The sequence below is a fragment of the Erpetoichthys calabaricus genome, chromosome 5 (genome assembly GCF_900747795.2).
Source record: "Erpetoichthys calabaricus chromosome 5, fErpCal1.3, whole genome shotgun sequence".
In the NCBI taxonomy this organism is placed as follows: domain Eukaryota; kingdom Metazoa; phylum Chordata; class Cladistia; order Polypteriformes; family Polypteridae; genus Erpetoichthys; species Erpetoichthys calabaricus.
This window is the reverse complement of record NC_041398.2, coordinates 126,861,040-126,883,782: the sequence shown is the minus strand read 5'-3', so window position 1 is coordinate 126,883,782 and position 22,743 is coordinate 126,861,040. Positions and strand designations below refer to the sequence as shown.

General features: G+C 36.2%; 1 protein-coding gene across 10 annotated transcripts in view; it reads right to left on the bottom strand.

Annotated features, from left to right (window-relative positions):
* The window catches only part of kiaa1109 (KIAA1109 ortholog), a 371,922-nt gene that overhangs the window by 314,464 nt on the left and 34,715 nt on the right, over positions 1-22,743 (bottom strand). For all 10 annotated transcript variants that reach the window (XM_051928377.1, XM_051928381.1, XM_051928382.1 and 7 more), the window contains exons 3-4: positions 9,758-9,879; positions 4,126-4,242 (exon numbers count right to left, since the gene is read on the bottom strand). In XM_051928377.1, the coding sequence (XP_051784337.1) occupies positions 4,126-4,242; positions 9,758-9,851 (211 nt within the window). In that variant the 5' untranslated portion in view covers positions 9,852-9,879. The remainder of the gene's footprint in view (positions 1-4,125; positions 4,243-9,757; positions 9,880-22,743) is intronic.

The following is a 22,743-nucleotide window of genomic DNA, read 5'->3' as shown; positions in this document are numbered from 1 at the left end:
ACTGTAATGGTCTTTATGTATTTCCTCTTCCTTATATTTTTTTATTTGGCGAACAGTTTCATTAACAGCAACTTAACAATTCTGCTACTAAGTAAAAAAATAAAACACAGTGAAAATTTTAAAACAAGTCAGAAGAAGCGCAGGTTATATTTAGAAAAGAAAAGAAAAGAAAGAAAAAAACGGCTTGTGAAAGGTTGGTCAAGTGTACGGAGCAGCACAGCTTCATACATTTTTAAAGCAGGTTGAACAACATACAGAATTAAAATAAGCAGGATTCTTTTCCTCCTTTACAGGTGCAGCAAAAAATAACACATGTAACCTAATACTTATTTTTCATTTAAACTCTGTTTTAAGAATTATACATTAAGCAAGCAGCCTTGCAAACAAAATCCATTGGTTAAAGTAGCTAGGAATGCTTTCCCATAACTGAAAATGCTCTTGAAAAGTCGACTTTAGAGCTGCTAAATTAATAAGGAAATCAATGAATATGGCAGATCTTTCACATTGTGTTTGATGAGAACAAAATCAGATTTTGTTTACAACAATGAATGCTAAACGGGTTTAAAATAAAACAGCAGTAAATCTGGCATCTCAAGTTCAACAGAGAAATGGAAAAGAATCAGGACAAAACATTAATTTGAGAGAGCTGGATAAGTTTTTAAAATCTGGAGTGAAGCTCTAAGCAATGATTCTTACATCCAATGGCAACAGGAAATAAACCTTTGCTTACTGTAGATACTCGCGTATAAGTCGAAAAATTTATGCCTTAAAATTCATTCAAAAAAACAGAATCAACTTATCCGCAGGGCAACACAATTGTCCATAGAATTTGGGTAATGACATTGTACACTCAACGCTTCACGGTGTTAAGTCACCGGTCATCTGCCGTTTCCCATGGTCTTTGAAATAATTATAAGCCGGCAATACTATTGCTAATTAGCTAGTTTTTTTTCTAATTTCATTAAATAATTCTTTAAACTGTGAAATACTTGAATTTGAGCATTAGCTTTTGCAGGTTTTGGATAACAAACATACCATTAGCTGCCACATGCAACCAGATTTGGAATCAAAAGAACCAAGGCAACACACGCTATCAATGCGATGCAAGCGCAGCCCGCGATTCAAAAAAATTTCTCTGCCTACCTGTTTGTCTCGTCTGACAGTAGCTGAAAAGCAGCATCAGGAGAGAGCAGCCTGAAGTAGTCCAGCAGCGGGTGATCTGTCATGTCCAACAGCAAGCCATGCTGTCTAGTGAAGCTCCCATGGATCAATGTCTGGGTATTTCTCCCACGCGAAACTTGCCGTAGCAACATCAGCTGCGCGAATGCTTTCAGCTGGCGCGGCATCGGCTGGTGTCCGATCAGCTGATGCCGGCTTCTCACTCTCTTGCTCGATTCCTAATCACTGTCAATAAAATCCGACTCTGAAAAATCAGAGTCCGACTCAGCGATAATGTGCAAAACATCGTCTGCCGAGTCTTTTCTTTTCTGCACTAGCTTCACTCCCTTGTGACTTATCAACGTCATCTTGTCTTTGTTTACATTTTGCAACTCACGCACACGCAAGGATTAGTTGCCGAGTCAACGAGTCTAGCATTTCTCCAAGCACAGAGGGAATGCCTGTGACGTGACAGTGAGTTTTGTCGCCATTAACAGCTGATAGTTGCCCTCTATCTCTGATAGCTGTCAAGTTTTACCCTCAACTTATACGCGGGTCATAACAAATTTCGTAATTTTCAGCTTAAACAATACACTTGACTTATCTGCAAGATCGACTAATACGCGAGTATCTACGGTATTCTGATATTTTTATTGTTAAGTTTTGTTTAGTTTAAAGAATATAGTATAATATATTGAAAATAATCAATGCAAATGCACAATCTCCATACAAAAAAATTAAAATACATTAAATAATACTTAAACTTTAAAATCCCACCGGTACCAAGTTCAGAGAGTTATGTAAACGAACAGCACTATTGGTAAGTCTCTTACAATGTATTAAAGTAACTATTTAAAAAAGAAAAAACAAAAAAACATAATGAACTCTTGCCAAATTGTGGAGAGACTTTTGAATCATGACGAACAATTTTTTTTTTCCTAATTTTACAAAATAAAAGACATTGCTTTCCCACTGAACTTAGCAAGATTAATTAGTGTGCAAGCTAAGCCTTTCAAATTAGCCAAAAATTTAGGTTTAAACATTAATAACAAAAATGAGTGTATATTCAGAAAAATTGTCTTGCAAGTTAAAAGCTATGTACTGCATATGCTATTTACTATATTTAATACTTCTATTTTTTCTTGAAGCATAGTTGTGAAGCAAGAAGAGCCTAAATGACTTGTGCAGTGCTCCTTAAATGTAACACACATGTAACCTTCAGCTTTCAAACAAATGGCACATTTGAAAACACAGCCTTTCACGAAAACAATGTTCACTGTGAGAACAAAGAGATGAAATCAAAGAGAAAGCAGAGTCAGGTCTGCTGCCTTTCTCTCTGTAACAAATATACGAAACCAATGCAAAAATGACTTGAGACTGCTCAAAAACACTGAATGCAGTTTTTAATATTTTTTTCTTTTCCCCAGCTATGCTGTTTTTGTTCCTAGTGGCCCATCTCTCTTTTATGCAAATTAGATCACTGAATGCACTAAATCTTGTATTGTAATTATTTTTAAGCATTTCATTCTCATTATTATTATTTAGCAGGCACTCTAATTCAAAGCAGCTTGCAAAAAACCTACAACAAAAAATAAAAAACAATATTAAAATAAGATATACTTGGTTTTGGTGGATGACAGGTGGGCTGTGCAGGATCCGGCTTTGATACTTTGCAGCACAAGATGCCAGTTCAGTGCTGCAGATGGTAGTAGTTGGCCAAGGAATAAATATAGGATTAAACCAAACTGAGTCCCTCTTTTTCCTTTTTTTTCTCCTTTACAGTTGAAGCAAATATGTAACACAGGTGACTTAAATATTTTTTGAGGTTTGCTCATGGTTTCAGATATTGTGTGACAAGTCAGCTGCCAACCAGAACTTTGTCAACACTGAAGTGCTATTAAAGATTTTCAAAAATGAAAAAGAAAATCAGAAATATGGCAGTTACTTTTCATTTTCTGAGAAAAGGAAGTCAGCTTTTGCTTGATGCAATGGATTCTTCATAGTTCCAGCACAAATCAACAGTAAACCAGAGATATGAAGTTAAACAGTTACTTTCAGGGCACTGGAGAATTGTTTAAAAATCTATTAATTGCCATAGTTGCTAATCCAATAGCAGACATGCAGTGAAAGAATCTACCATAAAATATACTATGAAGGGTGGCACAGATAGACAGATACTTTATTAATCCCAAGGGGAAATTCACATAATGAAACATGTGAAATTCACATAATAATTCACTGATGCTACAGCCAACAAATTGCCACAAACTAGCAGTAAGTAAAATAAAAATGGCACTGCACTTACAAAGTTGCAATCTTCGGGGCACTGACTGTACATGCCATGCAGCATTTTTCTGAAGTTGCGCCTCACGCAGCTGGCATGTATTTTTTTTTTGTTCCAATCAGTACAGATGTTTCACCCAGTTTTCGTTTTGTTTCATCAAGAAGATAAAAAAAAAAACTTGCAAATAGTAGACATCTGTCATTATTATTAGTACTACTGTTTCAAAAGGGCTTGAATATATTCTGACTCTTGGAGAGCTCTTTAAGGTTTGTTTGATTGGCACTACTCCTCATGAGCAATTCTTATGCATACAGCCCGCAGCAACTACCCTTACACGAACAAGGCATGGGTTAGCCAAGACTTGAAGATCAGTTTGTGCTACTGTGTGTAAAAGTATTCGTACTATGACCCACAACTTTGCATCTTACATTTAGCCAATCTGACATACTGCCAAACAGCCTGTCCCAAATGGAGCCAATGATATATACACAGTGATTACTTGCACAATAAACCAGACACTGTTAATTCAGTTCTATCTTTTAACTCACTGTGTCATATTTAATAAGTCTGTTAAACTGTGTTGTGATACAAACGAAAACACTTAAAACAGACAATAACACAACATTTCATAGTTGGTCAAATCTATAAACTAATTTAAAGGATAACAAACCCAACACACTTACCTATATGGATATAGCCATTTTTATAAAATCTGTTTAAAATTAGTGTTAAGATCAGTCCAACATTCCTTGAATTATAATAAGTTAAATAAATAATCCACCCACAGGACAAAATGGTAGCTGTAGAAAGAAAACATAATTAGTATGTCAAGATACATCATAAATACTTGCATATATTGCCTAAATTTACATTATAACCATAAAAAAAAATCATATTCTTTACTCTGCAATAGGGATTCTTTGTATAGTAACTCAAAACAAATATCAGATTAAAATCCTCTAAAACACAGTGCAAAATGCATTATGTGACTTCATAAAGCTTGTATTTTTAGTCTACATAATGACAAATAAAAAAAATTGAGGTTTATAACCCATATTTACAAAAATACTGTAAATATTTCAGTGAAGCCAAAATTCAGTATTTTTCTTTAAATGTTAAAAAAAAATAATATATACACTTTTGGTTAATTTGAACCAGATTTTTTATGACATTACACAGAAATTAAAATGTAATCCATTTACGGTATTTTATATTGATAAACATAAATTACAGAAGAAGCTTTGTATACATACTGTATAACAGAATTGTTGGCAGGCATGAACAAAAAGTTTAAAATCTTAACATTTCCAAGGCACACTGGATAACACCATCATTTAGGAGTTAAAACCACAGATCTGTCTATAACCTACTCTTTCTTTTTGAAACTCTGGAACGGAATTAACATCAGCATTTTGAAAAAAGTGCAATTCAATTCTGGGTCAAGAAGAGCTTACACTCTAAAAAAATGTTTACCATAACTAACTTTCTTCTTGTCCATTTCTAGGCTAATCACTATTAATCACACAACTTGGCTTCAAATCCAGAAGACCAGGACCACGGAGTGCTCATTTTTGTCTATCACTGGACCTTCTGGTAAGAGTAAGTAAGCCACATCCATGTTTCTTATCAGATATTATTTTCATTCATGACTACTGTACTGCTTTCAACACTAAACACAGCTCATAAATAATAGAGTATGTCTGATCAAACTCGTATAGACAAGTATTCTGCATGATTTTACCTATTCGTGCTATCTCCTTGTGCACCATTTTCTTTCATTATTATTTACTGATAGATATGTTTGTAGCAGACAAAAATAAACGCTGTTCATATAAAATAAGTTGTCAATTATCAAAAGCATTTTCAGGAACAGTAAATTGGCACATTAAATGGATACATACAGTTTACCGGAGAATGTAGACCATTGTAAGCACTTAATCGCAAATATGATTATGCTCATTTTGTGTGCTGCAGATAAATGAAAAGCCAAGCAAGGAAGGAAATCAAATAACCTACCAACTTAAAATGTCCTCCTTTACAGAAGAGAAACATGGCCAATATGACAAGAAGATATCCGGAGAATAGTGTCTTTCAGTATCTAGTGTCAGCGTGTGTTACTCTGACAAACGTCTGGCATTACTTTAGTGTCCTTTATTCAATCAATGAAAGAAATACACAGAGATGGACATACTGGATGGGGCATACACAGAAGCAACAGTGAAATCATAAAGCAAGCAATTATAACAAGCCCTTGCAAAGGGCTGGTGGTAGGGGGAAAAAAGTGAAGACAAATAAAAACAAGTCAAACCCAGAGAAAACACTTGGACTAGTGATCTTCAGTGTCCATCATCAGCAAAAGGACTGCTAAGATTTACTGGTGACTTTGCATTAAGAATCTTTGGGAAACTGCTACAAAGTATTGTAGCAACCTAGTGCTGGGAGGTATACCAGTTCATACCGAAAATGTTTATTATTTTTGTTATGATATGGAGTTTTCTTATACTGCAAGACCGGTTTAAATTGCCTAAACGACATTCGGAACGTGGCGCAGCGGGAAACTGTTCAAGGGGGGACCTTTTTCACAGCTATGCCACTAATCACAGAGGTGTTGTGCGGGGGTTCTTTTTCACTGCTACACCGGTAAATAGGCATGCAACGGAGTACATGTGGTAGTGTAGGTATTGCACAGTGAAAATGGACAGAGAACATTCCGAAACTGAAGCTGTAGCTGACGATAAAGTTGAACATGATGACACAGAAGAACTTCTGCTGAAAAAAAGGAGTCACATCCGTTGCCTGGAGATACTTGGTTTTAAAAGGTCGGATGTGGACCATTATGTTCAAATGTGTAAATACTTGTTTCTATACTACTGGATAATACTGCAAGCCAAGTTGTACTTGTTTTTTTTTTTTTTCAATACAGTGTAATGCACCTGGGTACTGTGTAATAGTGTAACGACATGTTGACTTTAATCTTGACATAAACAACGAGAATAAAGTGGAAATGTCGAGAATAAAGTCGACATGTTGACTTTACTCTCGTAATTTGTCATTAAAGAAGAACATCGTAAACTAAACTTCATCGTAAAATGAATATTTAATTTACTAGATTTTCTCAAACTCCGTCATAAGTTATATAGCACATTAAATGCTTTGTGTTAAGTGTTCCCCGAGCCATGTTAAATCGGTACATGCTTCTTAAACTGACTTCCTCTTGTACTGAGGAGGAGCCGGCAGCGATCGCTGCACAGAATACATTCACTTCATGATATTCCTGCTCTCTGAACATTTAGAATGCTAAGATAAATACTTGATACAATTTTCATGATGAAATGCATTAAATCATGTATTAATCATGTTAGGGCACGATGGCGTGGAGGTTGCACTGCTGCCTCGCAGCAAGGGCGTACCCTGCCTTGAATTAACAAGTTTTTCTGGTGGGTTTACTCAGCGTGCTTCAGTTTCCTTTCAAAGTCAGGTAGGCTGTGGGGTTTTGTTCTGCTATATTAACCCAGCTAGTGTATGTTTTGCTCGTATTTACCCTGTGATGTGCTGGCGACTCGTTCAGGATTTGCTCCTGCCTCGCACACAATGCTTGCTGGGATGGGCGCAACCCTGAATGGATGGCATAATTAAACATGTATAACAAAGATTTTTTTAAAGTTCTGAACACTCCGTGGGCTAAGTTTATAACTAGTTTTAATTTAACAAAGACGTTTATCGTGTGGTGATTGGTTATGCAGAGAAAGAAAAAGGAAAAAAGGACAGGAACTGGGGTTTTGGTACATCAGACAGACAGCCCGCATGCAATAAAGAAAGCCCGCTCAGAAGAACATCCATTGAATTCTGTGTTCGTGTCTCTGACCACCAGATCACAAACCCAACATTTACACAATATTTAAGTTAAACCTGTGCGATACCCATTCATACATCCAGTTTTTTGGAGCCTCGTCACACCTACCATAAAGTTCTCTACACTGAACATACACCTGGGGACCCTTTACTGCGAGGGAGCAGCATTACCGCCTCACTACCATGCATGTTTAATACCTGCTTTAATGCATTTCATCTTGAAAATGTATTCAAGTATATATCTTTGCATTCTAAATGTTCAGAGAGCAGGAACATCATGAAGTGAATGTATTCTGTGTTGCGATCGCTGCCGGCGCCTCCTCAGTACAAGAGGAAGTCAGTTTAAGAAGCGTAGTGATTAACAACTGGGTCGGGGAACACTTAACATGAAGCATTTAATGTGCTACATTAACTTATGACGGGGGGTTGAGAAAATCTAGTAATTTAAACATTGATTTTAGGATGAAGTTTAGTTTGCAACATTCTACTTTAATTATAAACTATGAGATAAAGTGGAAATGCTGAATTTAATCTCGACATAAACGGTGAGAATAAAGAGGAAATGTCGACTTTATTCTCGACATATAGTTTGTTTTTTACTTCCCTATGTCCAAATTTTTTTTCTTCACCGTGGCCCTAATACGCTTCCATAGGGCTATACCACAAATAGCATTATAAATGCAAGTTGCAGTTTTATTATTTATGTATATAGCTTAGCTTGAAGCAAGGTCCATATTAATGCAGTTTGCCTAAATGATGGTTCAGTTGGTAAAGATGTCATCACCAAGTTGCACTTGTTTTATTTTATTTTATTTTTATTTGGTGAATACAGTGTAATGCACCTGGGCTTGAAGTCTTGAAGTAAATGTGAAACTATCAGTAATAATACTATTATTTTATTTTATTGTTATTATTTATTAGTTTTAAATATTATGCAGTTTAATGATGGTAAAGCTGTTTAAAAAGTCACTTTAACGTGTCAGTGGACAGAGATTGTTAACATTAACAGAAATTGTAGTTGGTTTACAAAAAATATTAACTATTTATTCCTTTTCTAAGACATGTTCAGTGTAATACAACTTTTGACAAGCACCTCTGGATATTTTACTAAATCTAAATGCCTCTTTGGATGGTTGAAAATATGTTGTCAAAATTATAGTTTAAGTTGTTTGCAAACTTTGTTCAATAAAAAGGTTCTATATTTTGACTGCATCTGTCATACAATGTGATTCCTTCTCTTCATTAGTGCCACACCCTTGAAAACTATCACTTTATGGGGCCATGCAAACCTGTATTAATCATTGTGTGCACATTAAAATGTTTTTTTTTGTACAATGTACAATGCTCATGACAGTGGAATAGGTTATTCTTAGTCAGTCTACTGCAGTAATTACAGTGGAAAATGTGGTTAACATCCACTCATGCATGGGGAAAAAAATACCATTAATACTGTGAAACTATACAGTGATATAGAATTTTGGTCATACCGCCCAGCACTGTAGCAACCATTCCAGATACATTTTGTTTAATGTATCTGTGATAAATTTCTACCATCTAATATGGTACTATTGTGTTTGAGAGGCATACTTAATAAAAGCTATGCTCCTTTCTGCTACAATATGCTACTCTTCAGCCCCCTTGTCCCTACCATTTTTACATACATTTTATGAATAGAACTGACATTTGATTTATTAGTTTTCCACCCCATGAACAGCACCAACAAATCTATTTCTAAACACCCAAATTGGATTCACATCTATTGAATAAATTATTGTTTTCTTTATTTTTTAATATAAAGCATACTCTAGCAAAAGAAGGTGAGAGGCACATAACATGAGACAGATGTCTTTCTTAAGGAACACATTCACTTCACAGCTATTTGGAATTGACAGTTCATTTGACAGCATGTATGTAAACCATGGAAAGAACTCTTTCAGACTATGGGAAGATCACACAGACTCCACACAGAATAAACTCTAAACCAGAATCCAACTGAGATCCAAGTACAACTTTATGGAAATGTTTCCCATTGGTCACTATGCTGTCTGACAGCAATTACAAATGTAATAGCAATAGAAAAACTCATTTAACCTATTTTTGACCCATTTGTCTTTTATCATTTTGAAGTCAATCTCCTGCATTATTGCCTTTTTTATGACGCCATTGTCAGGGTACCTAAATATCCCAACAACAAAATAATTACAGAAAACTGTTCAGTTGCTCCAATTAAAGTCTATGAAGTAGAGATGTCACAAAAAACATCCTCCATTTCTCTCTCTCTCTGTCAGTCTTTCCACCAAGGCAATGTAAAATGATTTAAACACTGTGTATCATTAAACTATACACTTACAAAACTAACCTACACCACATTACCTTTTATGAAGATTGGTCAACTGCCATAATCAGTGAAAATTAACAAAGAGACCTTAAAGGTAAAATAAATAAAAATAAAAAAAAACTTACCAACCAGTAACCACACAAATTTGGAGTCATGCTTTTCAAGGAAGTCCTCCAGTTGTGTGAAACTGGGAAAAGAGCTGCCATTGTTTGTATCCATTTCTACACAGCAGTATTAGAGGCAAGAGCTAAAGAGAAAATAAATAAAAATAAAGCCATATTTAATGTAACAATGTCAGTCTGATATTAGAATGTTTTGTAAAAACTGTAAAACAACTCCTTTACTACCAAGTATATAGCCTCTTCCTTTTGTTCCTATATGTTCTTCCATTTGTTTATTTGAATTTTCTCTAAGGTGTCCAGTTTTGACAGATGTATGGGTTAAATTACTGTGGATTTTACATTTACACATTACCAAAAAGTGTGTGTGATTGATTGACTGGCATCCAATCTACATCAAAAGATGCCTGGATAGACATCAACTCCTCATGACCCTGAATTAGACTAAGCAGTTTAAAAAAAGTATCTAAAAAATAAATTATATTTGGATTATATACAAAATTTAAAAAAAATAAGAAAGCTTTTAATTGTACCCCTACTCAAAAATATGCACAAGATTGTCACCTCTTATCAATTGTTTCAAATTTATTCTCCTACATCACAATTATCCAATGATTTCAATTCTTCACAAAAGCAAAAGTGCTAAGTAAATACTCACGAGACAGCATATTATACATTATTATTATATTTTATATATTATACATTAATCCCTTCCAACAGTACTTACAATTACTAAATTTACATATAAAAAACAGAAAAGAAATTTAGAGTATCTCTCTCTGGCTAGTCTTACAGAGGTATAGTTGGGAAAAATGAAAAATGTTCCTAAAACCTGTTATTTTAAAGAAACACATCAGTTACTTTCTAGAACAACTCCATACTGAACATTCTGCCAATACAGTTTACAAGTAAAAAGCTAAAGAGCAAAAAGACTAAGAAAACTAATCAATATCATACTTAAAAGCAAAAAGCTATGTTAAAGCTGTGTTAAGTCCTCATTCTATAATGGATAATAAAAAGGATCTGAGCCTTAATCTGAAAGAAATATTCTGTAGTGATGATTTTAAAGGTTGCAAATAAACAGGTTTACCATTTATGGTTTTTAGAATTTGCTGAAAGCTACTCTCAAGAAACTAGAGATTGATGGCTTCCCTAACTCTGAAACTGCCAACCCAGTAGAAGATATCTGACCCCTGGTCATCTCCACCGACCTCTCCATGTCTATAAATGCCACCTATCTCTTAAAAAAAATGCCATAAAGAATGAACTCTATCTCATAGCTTAACTTCATAGTTGTATATTGTATTTTGTTGTTGTTGTGTTTGTAATGTGTTGCAATGTGTTCCTAGAGACACATTAGTTAGTCTGTGTATTCAGTATATGGTGTGATGGCAAATAAAGTTGACTTGACAGCACCAATGGGTCTTTAAACACCCCATCTGACAGCCATCAATTAAACAGGGACTGTTATCGCAGAGCCCCACCTCTCTTTTTTATGTGAATTAGTGTTTCTTTCATATCACAAATTGAAGTATCAGGCTGACACTAGTATTTTAACGCATGCCCCAAATATGTCCCTTTTTTATGTCAGAGTAAAAAAGGGATGGTCTGCAGAATACCATTGTGGCAGGATTTCTCTCGAAAAAGACCCAAGGCATGGACATTGCAACAAAAGCAATGTTGCCACTTTAAAGTAAACTGTAACTGGAATCAGTGAGATGCACATTACAGAGGTTAGTTAAAGGTCAGTTCGATCCATTCTTCCTGAATAATTAAAGATGAGCAAAGTCTGTGAACACTATGTGCCCAAAATGTTGTCTAATAAAATGAATTATCACCACATTAGCCGATGCAGTACGAAAATTAAAGAATCATTTTAATAACTGGGGCTAAAACTTTGACAAAGTACTATGACCCATGGTCAGAATAAGAATCAAAACATGGTGATTCTCCAACTTCAAAGATATTCTGGGTCCATGCTAGTGATGAGTGAAAGAGCAGACACAAATAAGTTAGATACAAGATCAAATGCATATGTTTTCATGATACACATGAGTGTGTAGACCATTTTGAGCTTGCACCTCATAAATGGTCAATATTACAAAGATCTCTTATTGCATTTGAGGCAGCAAAAGCAGGAAAAACAACAAGAAAAGCTGCTAACCATCCCCTTAGCATTATAACAATGCCTAGGACACAAAGGCTTAGCAATGAAATTGTGGATCTGCAGAAGTTCTACACTCATCTTATTCTCCAGACTTACAGTACCTATGTGTGACTACCAACAATCCCTGAATCTGAAAGACTGTATGTGTGGGATGCACCATGCGTCGAAGGCAGCTTCGGGTCCTCTACAGAAAACTGACTGCATAAGACATGACAAATGAAAAAAATAAAAAAGAAAAATGTTTTTGCTTATGATAGAAATGTTGTTAACTTTCTAACAGGTGTATTACTGTTCATAGCAGTTATGCGGAGGAAAAAAAAAGTATTTGGCATTTCTGCTTTGTCTCCTAATAAATCAAGCTTAAAACGTTTTTGATTACCCCATAATACTGAACACCTCCATTTTCATATACAATACATATATACTATGTTTTCAAGATTAAAAAGGAGGTAAAAAAATTCACCAATAAATCAAACAAATATAATTTTGCGTGAAATTAAATACATTATCCCTAAATGCTAAATTATACGCTAAAAAATACAAAAAAGAATAATTAAACTGTGGTAAATGCTATATCTCTAGTTTAATATCTGGAAATATTCAAAGTATTATAATAATACAAGAAATGAAACAGCAAACTAAGTTCTAATGATTAATTAAATTTCATTTGACATGCATGGTATATGGCAATATGTGGCTTCACATTATGCTGTAAAGTGTTTGTACAGTTAAATTAGCTTATTAAATTCACAAACCTAACAGGTAATGTTAATAAAAATACCAGTATGAGATTGTTCAGCAATTTCTATGGAGCACAGTGAGCCATATGCTAGCTAATTAAAAGTGACTTAACTCAAAAGCCCTAACATGGAATATTTCCAGATTTTTATTGAACCCTTCAAGAATAAAGAAGGTGGAGTCCTGTTCATAAAGCTTTTCCCTAAGTTATGAGAAACTATAGGGTTCTGGATAATTTTAATTAACAGGTGTTACAAATGTGAATTTCAGTTATTACCAGTTAAGAACAAAAAGCAATTCACCACAGTATAATGAAAGTAGTTATACAAAATTCTCTCAAACTACAAATAATAAATTACAGCATGAACGAACATTACCAAAATGTGAAGCTTACTGATCCCCATGGACTTGAAACATTAAAGTTCATATACTCCGTTCTGATTACTACTATAGATGAGTAGATTCAAATATTAATATGTTTTCTTTAAAAACAATAGCCACTTGAACAATAATGAATCAAAATTACTTAGGTTATGCTATTATTATTAGCAGCTTGTAATTCTGATATTTCTTCAATAATAAACTGAATGGCATCAGAAGGCTGAATTAGATAATTGTTCCCAGATTTTGTAGTACTATATTACCGTACCACAATATTACACCTTGTACTTATCACATTAACAAATAAAATTAATCATAGAAAAAATAATTTTACAACTAAATTCTAAAATGGATTGTACTACCAATTCCTTCAACACGGTCCCATTTTACTTTATATATCTATATCTATATCTATATAATCTAATATACCTATATGTATATAGATATAGATATCTATATATCTATACTAATAAAAAGGCAAAGTCCTTACTCACTCACCCACTCACTCACTCACTCATCACTAATTCTCCAACTTCCCGTGTAGGTGGAAGGCTGAAATTTGGCAGGCTCATTCCTTACAGCTTACTTACAAAAGTTAGGCAGGTTTCATTTCAAAATTCTACGCGTAATGGTCATAACTGAACCTCTTTTTTGTCCATATACTGTAATAGACTGCAGCTCGATGGCCGTGGAGGTGGAGTTGCGTATCGCGTCATCACGCCTCCCACGTAATCACGTGAACTGACTGTGAACTCAGTACGTAGAAAACAAGGCAGAGCCCCAAAAAGCGCTGAAGAAAACATTCATTACACAATTGAGAAGGCAGCGAAACTATAAGCAGCGAGCGAGTGACGCATACAAGCATATTCATAAGTGCAGCTACTGCGGAAACAAAGCACGGTGTAAACCGTAAGTTAAATTAAGTTTATAGAAATGCTCCCGCTGCCGTTTGCAATACCATATCGCGACATACAAGTTTAATGAGAAGACACGAGGTATAAACGAGACTTTGGATCACTTTGTAACAGTGTTAAAATTGCTGTAGCGAGAAACTTTTTTAAGTGCCGGGTCTTAGCTAACATTAAATAAAGCCGTGGACATCACAACATCACACAAGAGAGCGGCTCACGTGAACTGACTGAATGCAGCACGAGTGATCACTTCGATGAATCAAACCTGTTCAAAAAACACATTACACAATTGATAATGTAGGAAAAGAATATGAAGCGACTGACGCATACAGACATATTCATGAGTGCAGGTACTTCGGAAACAAAGCACCGTGTAAACCTACAGTTTAAATTAAGTTCATAGACCTACAAAAGTTGCCATTGATTTGAGGCAAGATTGCGTTTCTCCTGTACAACTATACGTTGCATTCTTAACAGTAAGCTTGCACGGCTTGGTCATATTCCAACCGGAGTTCTGAACTGACAACGTGGTATACAAAGAGAACTATAATAATCGTAATAAACGAACAATGAAACAACGGAGAACCCGTGGATTAATAAAAAGGCTGCTTCCTTGGCGAAGCAAGGAAAAAGGATGGCCTTATATGGCAATCGTTTATAAAACAGCGGAGAAGCTGTGTAAAGGCTGCTTCACAAAAAAAACAGCAGAGTGCCTTATATGAGCAGGCAGTCAGCTAAAGAAGGGAATCAATAAATAACTATAATCGTAATAAACGAACAAAAAATAGCGGAGAAACCGCGGATTACATAAAGGAAATGGGTACCTGAACAGAAAAGTGAGTCTCAAATAGCTACACAATAACTATAATAATCGTAATAAACGAACAATAAAACAATACACAACCGCTAAGCAAGGAGAAAGGACGGCCTTATATGGCGTTCGTTTATAAAACAGCGGAGAGGCTGTGTAAAGGCAGCTTCACAAAAAAACAGATCCTTAACAAATTGTTATTGTATATTTTCCCTCAATTTAAAAAGGTTTTCTTTTCTTCTTATAAAAATTTTAAAGCAGTACTTCGCCGCTGTGAAGCGCGGGGATTTGGCTAGTGTGTATATATATAGTATATATATATATAATATTATATATATATATATACTAACAAAATACCCACGCTTCGCAGCGGAGAAGTAGTGTGTTAAAGAGGTTATGTAAACATATCTATACTAATAAAAGGCAAAGCCCTCGCTCACTGACTGACTCACTCACTCACTCATCACTAATTCTCCAACTTCCCATGTAGGTAGAAGGCTGAAATTTGGCAGGCATATTCCTTACAGCTTACTTACAAAAGTTAGGCAGGTTTCATTTCGAAATTCTACACGTAATGGTCATAACTGGAACCTGTTTTTGTCCATATACTCTAATGGAGGAGGCGAAGTCACGTATCGCGTCATCAAGCCTCCTACGTAATCATGTGAACTGAAAAACAAGGAAGAGATTTACAGCACGAGTCAAACGCGGGGAACGAAGGTAAATGACGTTAATTGTTGAGTGTCTTTTAATATTGTGTAAGCATACATATTAACACATGTGCAATTAAACGTGTGCATTTACTGGGTGATTTCTCAGGCTTAAAAGCTCGCCTTTTATTAAAAATGTAAATGCAAACTGTTTTCATTCTGAAGGGCACAAACCACGTTAGATTTCATGCTCAAGAGTAAGCTCAGCACACAGCTTGGTCATATTACAACCGGAGGGGCGAACTGACAACATGGTATACAAAGAGATCCTTAACAAATAATTATTGATTCATTTTCCCTCAGTTTAAAAAGGTTTACTTTTCTTCTAAATAAAAAATTTTAAAGCAGTACTTCGTCGCTGCGAAGTGCGGGTATTTGGATATATATCAAAATATATCGCGTCATCACGCCTCCCACGTAAGCACGTGAACTGACCCGCTGCCGTTTGCAATGCCATATTCGCTAGATAGAAGTTTAATGAGAAGACACGAGGTATAAACGACAGTTTGATCACTTTGTAACAGAGTTAAAATTGCTGTAGCGAGAAACTTTTTAACTGCCGGGTCTTAGCTAACATTAAATAAACCCGTGGACATCGCAACATCACACAAGAGAGCGGCTCACATGAAGTGACTGAACGCAGCAGGAGTGATCACTTCGATGAATCAACCTGTTCAAAAAACACATTGCACAATTGATAAGGTACGAAAACAATATGAAAGCGATTGTGGATTTGCGTACAGCCACTGAAACTTTGTGACGGCACGAGACTTCAGGTCACGTGTCTGCAAAAGAACCTCATTGAGGCAACTATTTTTACTGGTGGTGGCTCAGGGGAGAGACTTTTTATTCCTCGCATCCCCGTTATACCCTCTGATCTCCCATTTCAATTCAAACTCCTCCAATTTCCACTAAGGCTCTGCTTCGCAATGACAATTAATAAGTCTCAGGGACAGACCCTACAAAAGGTTGGCATTGATTTGAGGCAGGACTGCTTTTCACATGGCCAACTGTACGTTGCATGCTCAAGAGTGAGCTCAGCACACAGCTTGGTCATATTACAACCGGAGGGGCGAACTGACAACGTGGTATACAGAAAGATCCTTAACAAATAATTATTGATTCATTTTCCCTCAGTTTAAAAAGGTTTACTTTTCTTCTTAATAAAAAATTTAAAGCAGTAGTTCGCCGCTGCGAAGCACGGGTATTTTGATTATTATATATATATATATATATATATATATATATATATATATATATATATATATATATAGATATGTCAATGTATGTATGTATATATGTATGTATGTCTAGATATATATAAATATATATATGTGTGTGTGTGTGTGTGTGTGTGTGTGTGTGTGTGTGTGTGTGTATGCGTATATGTATCTATACTAATAAAAGGCAAAGCCCTCACTGACTCACTGACTGACTGACTGACTGACTCATCACTAATTCTGCAACTTCCTGTGTAGGTGGAAGGCTGAACTTTGGCAGGCTGATTCCTTACAGCTTACTTACAAAAGTTAGGCAGGTTTCATTTCGAAATTCAACGCGTAATGGTCATAACTAGAACCTCTTTTTTCACAATATACTGTAATGGACAGCAGCTCGATGGCCGTGGGAGGAGGAGTTGAGTGTCACGTCATCACGCCTCCCACGTAATCACGTGAAAAGACTGTGAACGCAGTACGGAGAAATGAAGGAGGAGCCGCAAACAGCGAAGAACAAAAAATTAATTAAACAACTGAGAAGGGAGCGAAACAATAAGAAGCGAGCGAGTGAAGCATACAACCATCTTCATAAGGGAAAAAAGCACGGTGTAAAACGTAAGTTTAAATTAAGTTTATAGAAACGCTCCCGCTGCGGATTGCAATAACATATTCGCGAGATAAAAGTTTAATGAGAAGACACGAGGTATAAACGAACCACACGCCGTAGCGCAACGTTAGGGGCTTCACCTCTGGCGCTGACGATAGAGATTCGATTCCCGAGAGGGGATGCAGTGAGTGTGTATGCCTGATGAGCCCAGAATTAGGGAGAAACACATGTCGCATACTCTTTGCATTATTTGAAAGTAAACTATTAAAACCATTCTATGATCTGCTTCTGGGAACAGAAAGAGGGCACGTGGTGGACGTAAGGCGACTTGCTGACAAACCACAAGCGTGACCTGGCAGGTAACCACCCATACAATCAGATTGTGATTCAGAAAACGAATGCCATGAATGTAATTACCACGATCTACATACTGTCAAATAAACGAAACACACGCCGTAGCGCGACAGCTGTGAAAAGGGAGCTTCACAAAAAAACAGATCCTTAACAAATTGTTATTGGTATATTTTTGATCCGTTTAAAAAGGTTTTCTTTTCTTCTTAATTAAAAATTAAAAGCAGTACTTCGCCGCAACAAAGCACGAGAATTTGGCTATATATATCTGCTTCTCGCAATTAAAAGAAGGCACGTAGCGGATGTTAGACAACTTGATGACCAAGCATAAGCGTTACCTGCCAGGTAACCACCCATACAATCAGATTGTGATTCAGACTGCAATGCAATGAATGTAATTACCCCGATCTACATACAAGGCGAAAGTCTTGCAACATTCAAAGATGATGGTTTGGGATAAGTACACCATACAACATAAAAGAGCTTATGAAGCCTTGAACCGAAAAAAGCAAGATATCAGAGATCGTAAAAAAAAAAAAAAAGGAGGTAATGTCATTTTACTCGCTGTAGATTTTAGTCAAACATTACCAGTTATTCCACGAGGGAGACCAGCAGATGAACTCAACGCGTGTTTAAAATCCATGCTTCTCCCACGGTCGGTTATATGTCGCGTGTTCTCGGGTAGGTACACCAAAAAATGTATACATTTAAGCATGTAATGGGCAAAGAAAAAATGAGGTATACCCGAAGGCACTGCAGTAGTACTCAATGTAACTTTACTTCTTAAATGTTAATGTTTTACTGTTTAATAATTTATACGTTTCTTATATGTTGTTCAAATTCTTTTATCAAAATACCAGTGACAGCGCAATGCACGATAACATGGAGTGAATACACCATACGCATCCGCCCACGGCCGCCCTGGTGTGCGCAGATAGGGGTTGATTCTACACTAAAATAAAATAAAGATAAAAAGAGTAACACAATCTTCACCCATAAAGCGGATAGCAGACGTGACGTACTATATGTGTACCAGATTTCAAGTCAATAGGTGAAACGGTTTGTGAGCTACAGGTGATTTAAAATCCTTGACAGACAAACGAATAGCCACGGTAGCAAATTATAGAAGAAGCTTTTACTGTTTAATAATTTATATTTATATGAAATGTGCTTCTTATATACTTCATATTCTCATATGATAATGATGTTAATGTTGTTTATATTGATTTCTATGTTATTGTAAGTGCATGTATGTATATATATATATATATATATATATATATATATATATATATATATATATATATATATATACAGTGGAACCTCTAGATACGAGTTTAATTCGTTCCAGAACTGAGCTTGTATAGCGAATTTCTCGTATCTAGAACAAACTCCCCATTGAAAATAATGGAAATCCAGTTAATCCGTTCTGCACCCCAAATATATTAACATAAAAATCAATTTTCCTAACAAATAACACTGATAAATTATATATACTGTAGTCTACCTTTAATAAATAACACTGGTAAATAATATAACTGATTATTAAAAGAATCAAAACAGGTGTCCAAAATGCAGTAGAGCATTCAATAAATCTTTAAATAAATAATCCTTAAAACAGTTGTGAAGTGGAGGTTTAAAATACACAAGAATAACAATTCTTTAACACGAGGTTAAAACGTCAAAAGGATGCCATCTTTAAAAAACAGATGACAATCCCCGGTGCTTCTTCTCTGTTAGTGTCTCACCTGCGGGCTCTGCAACAGGCGAGACACTCTTAATGCAGCTGACCTTCTCTACACCGTCCTGCTTCAGCTGTTTGGCTCGCCTGTTCAGCTCACTGTTCAGCTACACGCGAGCCTGCCCGCCCGCCCTCTCTCTCTCTCTCTTTTCTTTTACTTCTTCTCCCCCTTAACCGGCTCGCACTTCTCTATATATGCGGGGAGGACATGGCAGCTGCAGCCCATCAGCCACAGGAACAATCATGGATGTGGGCAGTTTCCCACCTGTGCACTTAAGTGAGAAACGCAGACACCGCAGATCGCGGCTCGCAACTGCTACCACGCCCCCTCGCTAAGCCGCGAGCTATACCCGCAGCCTGGCTCGTGGCTCGTTACGCGAGCCAATGCTTCTATTTAGATCTGAATTTTTCGCTCATACTTTCCTCGTATTTTGAATTTCTCGTATACAGAGGTGATCGTATCTCGAGGTTCCACTGTATATATATAATATATATATATATATAATATATATATAATAATAATAAAAGGCAAAGCCCTCACTGACTGACTGACTCACTCATCACTAATTCTCCAACTTCCTGTGTAGGTGGAAGGCTGAAATTTGGCAGGCTCATTCCTTACAGCTTACTTACAAAAGTTAGGCAGTTTTCATTTCAAATTATACGCGTAATGGTCATAACTGGAACCTCTTTTTTGTCCATATACTGTAATGGTAGGCAGCAAGATGGCCGTAGGAGACTGAGTTGCGTGTCGCGTCATCACGCCTCCCACGTAATCACGTGAACTGACTGTGAACTCAGTACGTAGAAAAGAAGGAGGAGCCCCAAAGAGCGCAGAAGAAAACATTCATTACACAATTGACAAGGCAGCGAAACAATAAGAAGCGAGTGAGTGACGCATACAAGCATCTTCATAAGACACGAGGTATAAAAAGCACGGTGTAAACCGTAAGTCTAAATTAACTTTATACAAACGCTCCCGCTGCCGTTGCAATACCATATTCGCGAGATACAAGTTTAATGAGAAGACACGAGGTATAAAAAAGCACGGTGTAAACCGTAACCTTAACTTTATAGAAACGCTCCCGCTGCCGTTTGCAATGCCATATTCGCGAGATACAAGTTTAATGAGAAGACACGAGGTATAAACGACAGTTTGCATCACTTTGTAACAGAGTTAAAATTGCTTAGCGAGAAACTTTTAACTGCCGGGTCTTAGCTAACTTAAATAAACCCGTGGACATCGCAACATCACACAAGAGAGTGGCTCACGTGAAGTGACTGAACGCAGCAGGAGTGATCACTTCCATAAATCAAACCTGTTCAAAAAACATTACACAATTGATAAGGTAGGAAAAGAATATGAAACAAGGCACGGTATAAACCGTAACTTTAACTTTATAGAAACGCTGCCGTTTGCAATACCATATTCGCCCCTGCGAAGCGCGGTGATTTTGCTATATATATTAAACTATTTCAACCATTGTATGATCTGCTTCTCGCAACTGAAAGAGGGCACCGTGGCAGAAGTTAGCCGACTTGCTCACCAACCACAAGCGTTACCTGGTAGGTAACCACCCATACAATCAGATTGTGAATCAGACTACGAATGCCTGCAATGTAATTACCCCGATCTACATGCTGTCAAATGAACGAACCTCACGCCGTGGCACAACGTTAGGGGCTTCGCCTCTACGTCCGAGGATCGATTCCCGTAAGGGAGTGCAGTGACTGTGTACTCCTGATGAGCCCACAATTACGGCGAAACACGCGTCGCATACTATGCATCTATGCTTATAGAAACGCTCCCGCTGCCGTTTGCAATACCATATTAGATGACTTTGTAACAGAGTTAAAATTGCTGGAGCGATACATTTTTAACTGCCGGGTCATGTCGCGTGTTCTTGGATAGGTACACCAAAAAATGTATACATTTATGCATGTAATGGGCAAACAAAAAATGTACTATATCCGAAAGCACTACAGTAGTACTCAATGTATCTTTACTTCTTAAATGTTAATGTTTTACTGTTTAATAATTTATACGCTTCTTATATGTTATTCAGATTCTTTTATCAAAATACCAGTAACAGCGCACTGCACGATAACGTGGAGTGAATACACTTGACATGACCATTCATAGTATTTATCCTCTTTCTCTGTACGTTTACCATTCATTTGCTCAGACGTTGATGCGCTTGCTGCTTAATGAGCAGCTCTTGACCCTAGCGTCCCGCTGCTTCTCTTCTTTCGTCGGCATCTTTTCCCGTTAAAACTGATTTTTTTTAAAAGTTACTATGTTTTCTTTAATTTTTCAGTTAAGCTGGCACTTAAGTCTTCAATCTGCCTCAACAATGATTAGCGAAGGTGGTAGACAATGAAAACGTCAGCCGTACGCATCCGCCACGCACGCACTGGTGTGCGCAGCTCTGACTTGATTCTACAATAAAATAAAATAAAGATAAAAAGAGTAATAACTTGCAGCACCGCTATTCAATTACACTTGCCTAACGCCTCAAATAAGGGGAAATACTGTGGGATCTGGGCATCCGTCAAAGCAGCAATCACAAGCCCGATTAGAAAGCGGGAAGCTGTGATTTGTCGTCTCCCTCCCATGTAACAATCACAGCCCGTGTTGCAACGCACTATGTATGTATATGTATATATGTGTATGTGTCTGTATATGTATGTGTGTATATATATATATATATATATATATATATATATATGTGTGTGTGTTCATATGTGTGGGAAAGCGAAAAGTAGACGTGACGTAGTATCTGTGTACCAAATTTCAAGTCAATAGGTGAAACGGTTTGCGAGCTACAGCTGATTTAAAATCCTGGACAGACAAACGAATAGCCACGGTAGTGTTTTATAGAAGAACATTTTAATGTTTAATAATTTATATTTATATGCAATGTGCTTCTTATATATTACTTCATATTCTCAAATGATAATGATGTTAATGTTGTTTATATTGATTTCTATGTTATTGTTGGTGCTCTTTATTTGTGGAAAAATAAATTTGGCAATTAAACTTATTTTATACATACATTTAATTTTTTTCTCTTGCACTCAGTGAGCGAATCCACTGGGTTATCAGCTATATATATATATATATATATATATATGTGTGTGTATATGTATATATATATATATATAATATATATAATATATATTATATATATATATATATATATATATATATATATATATATATATATGTGTGTGTATGTATATATATATATTATATATATATATATATATATATATATATATAAATGGAATGGGTGGGTCGTCGGGTGGGCCTTTTTTTCATTCCGTCGTTTTTTCGACGTTTTGAAAATGTAGAATG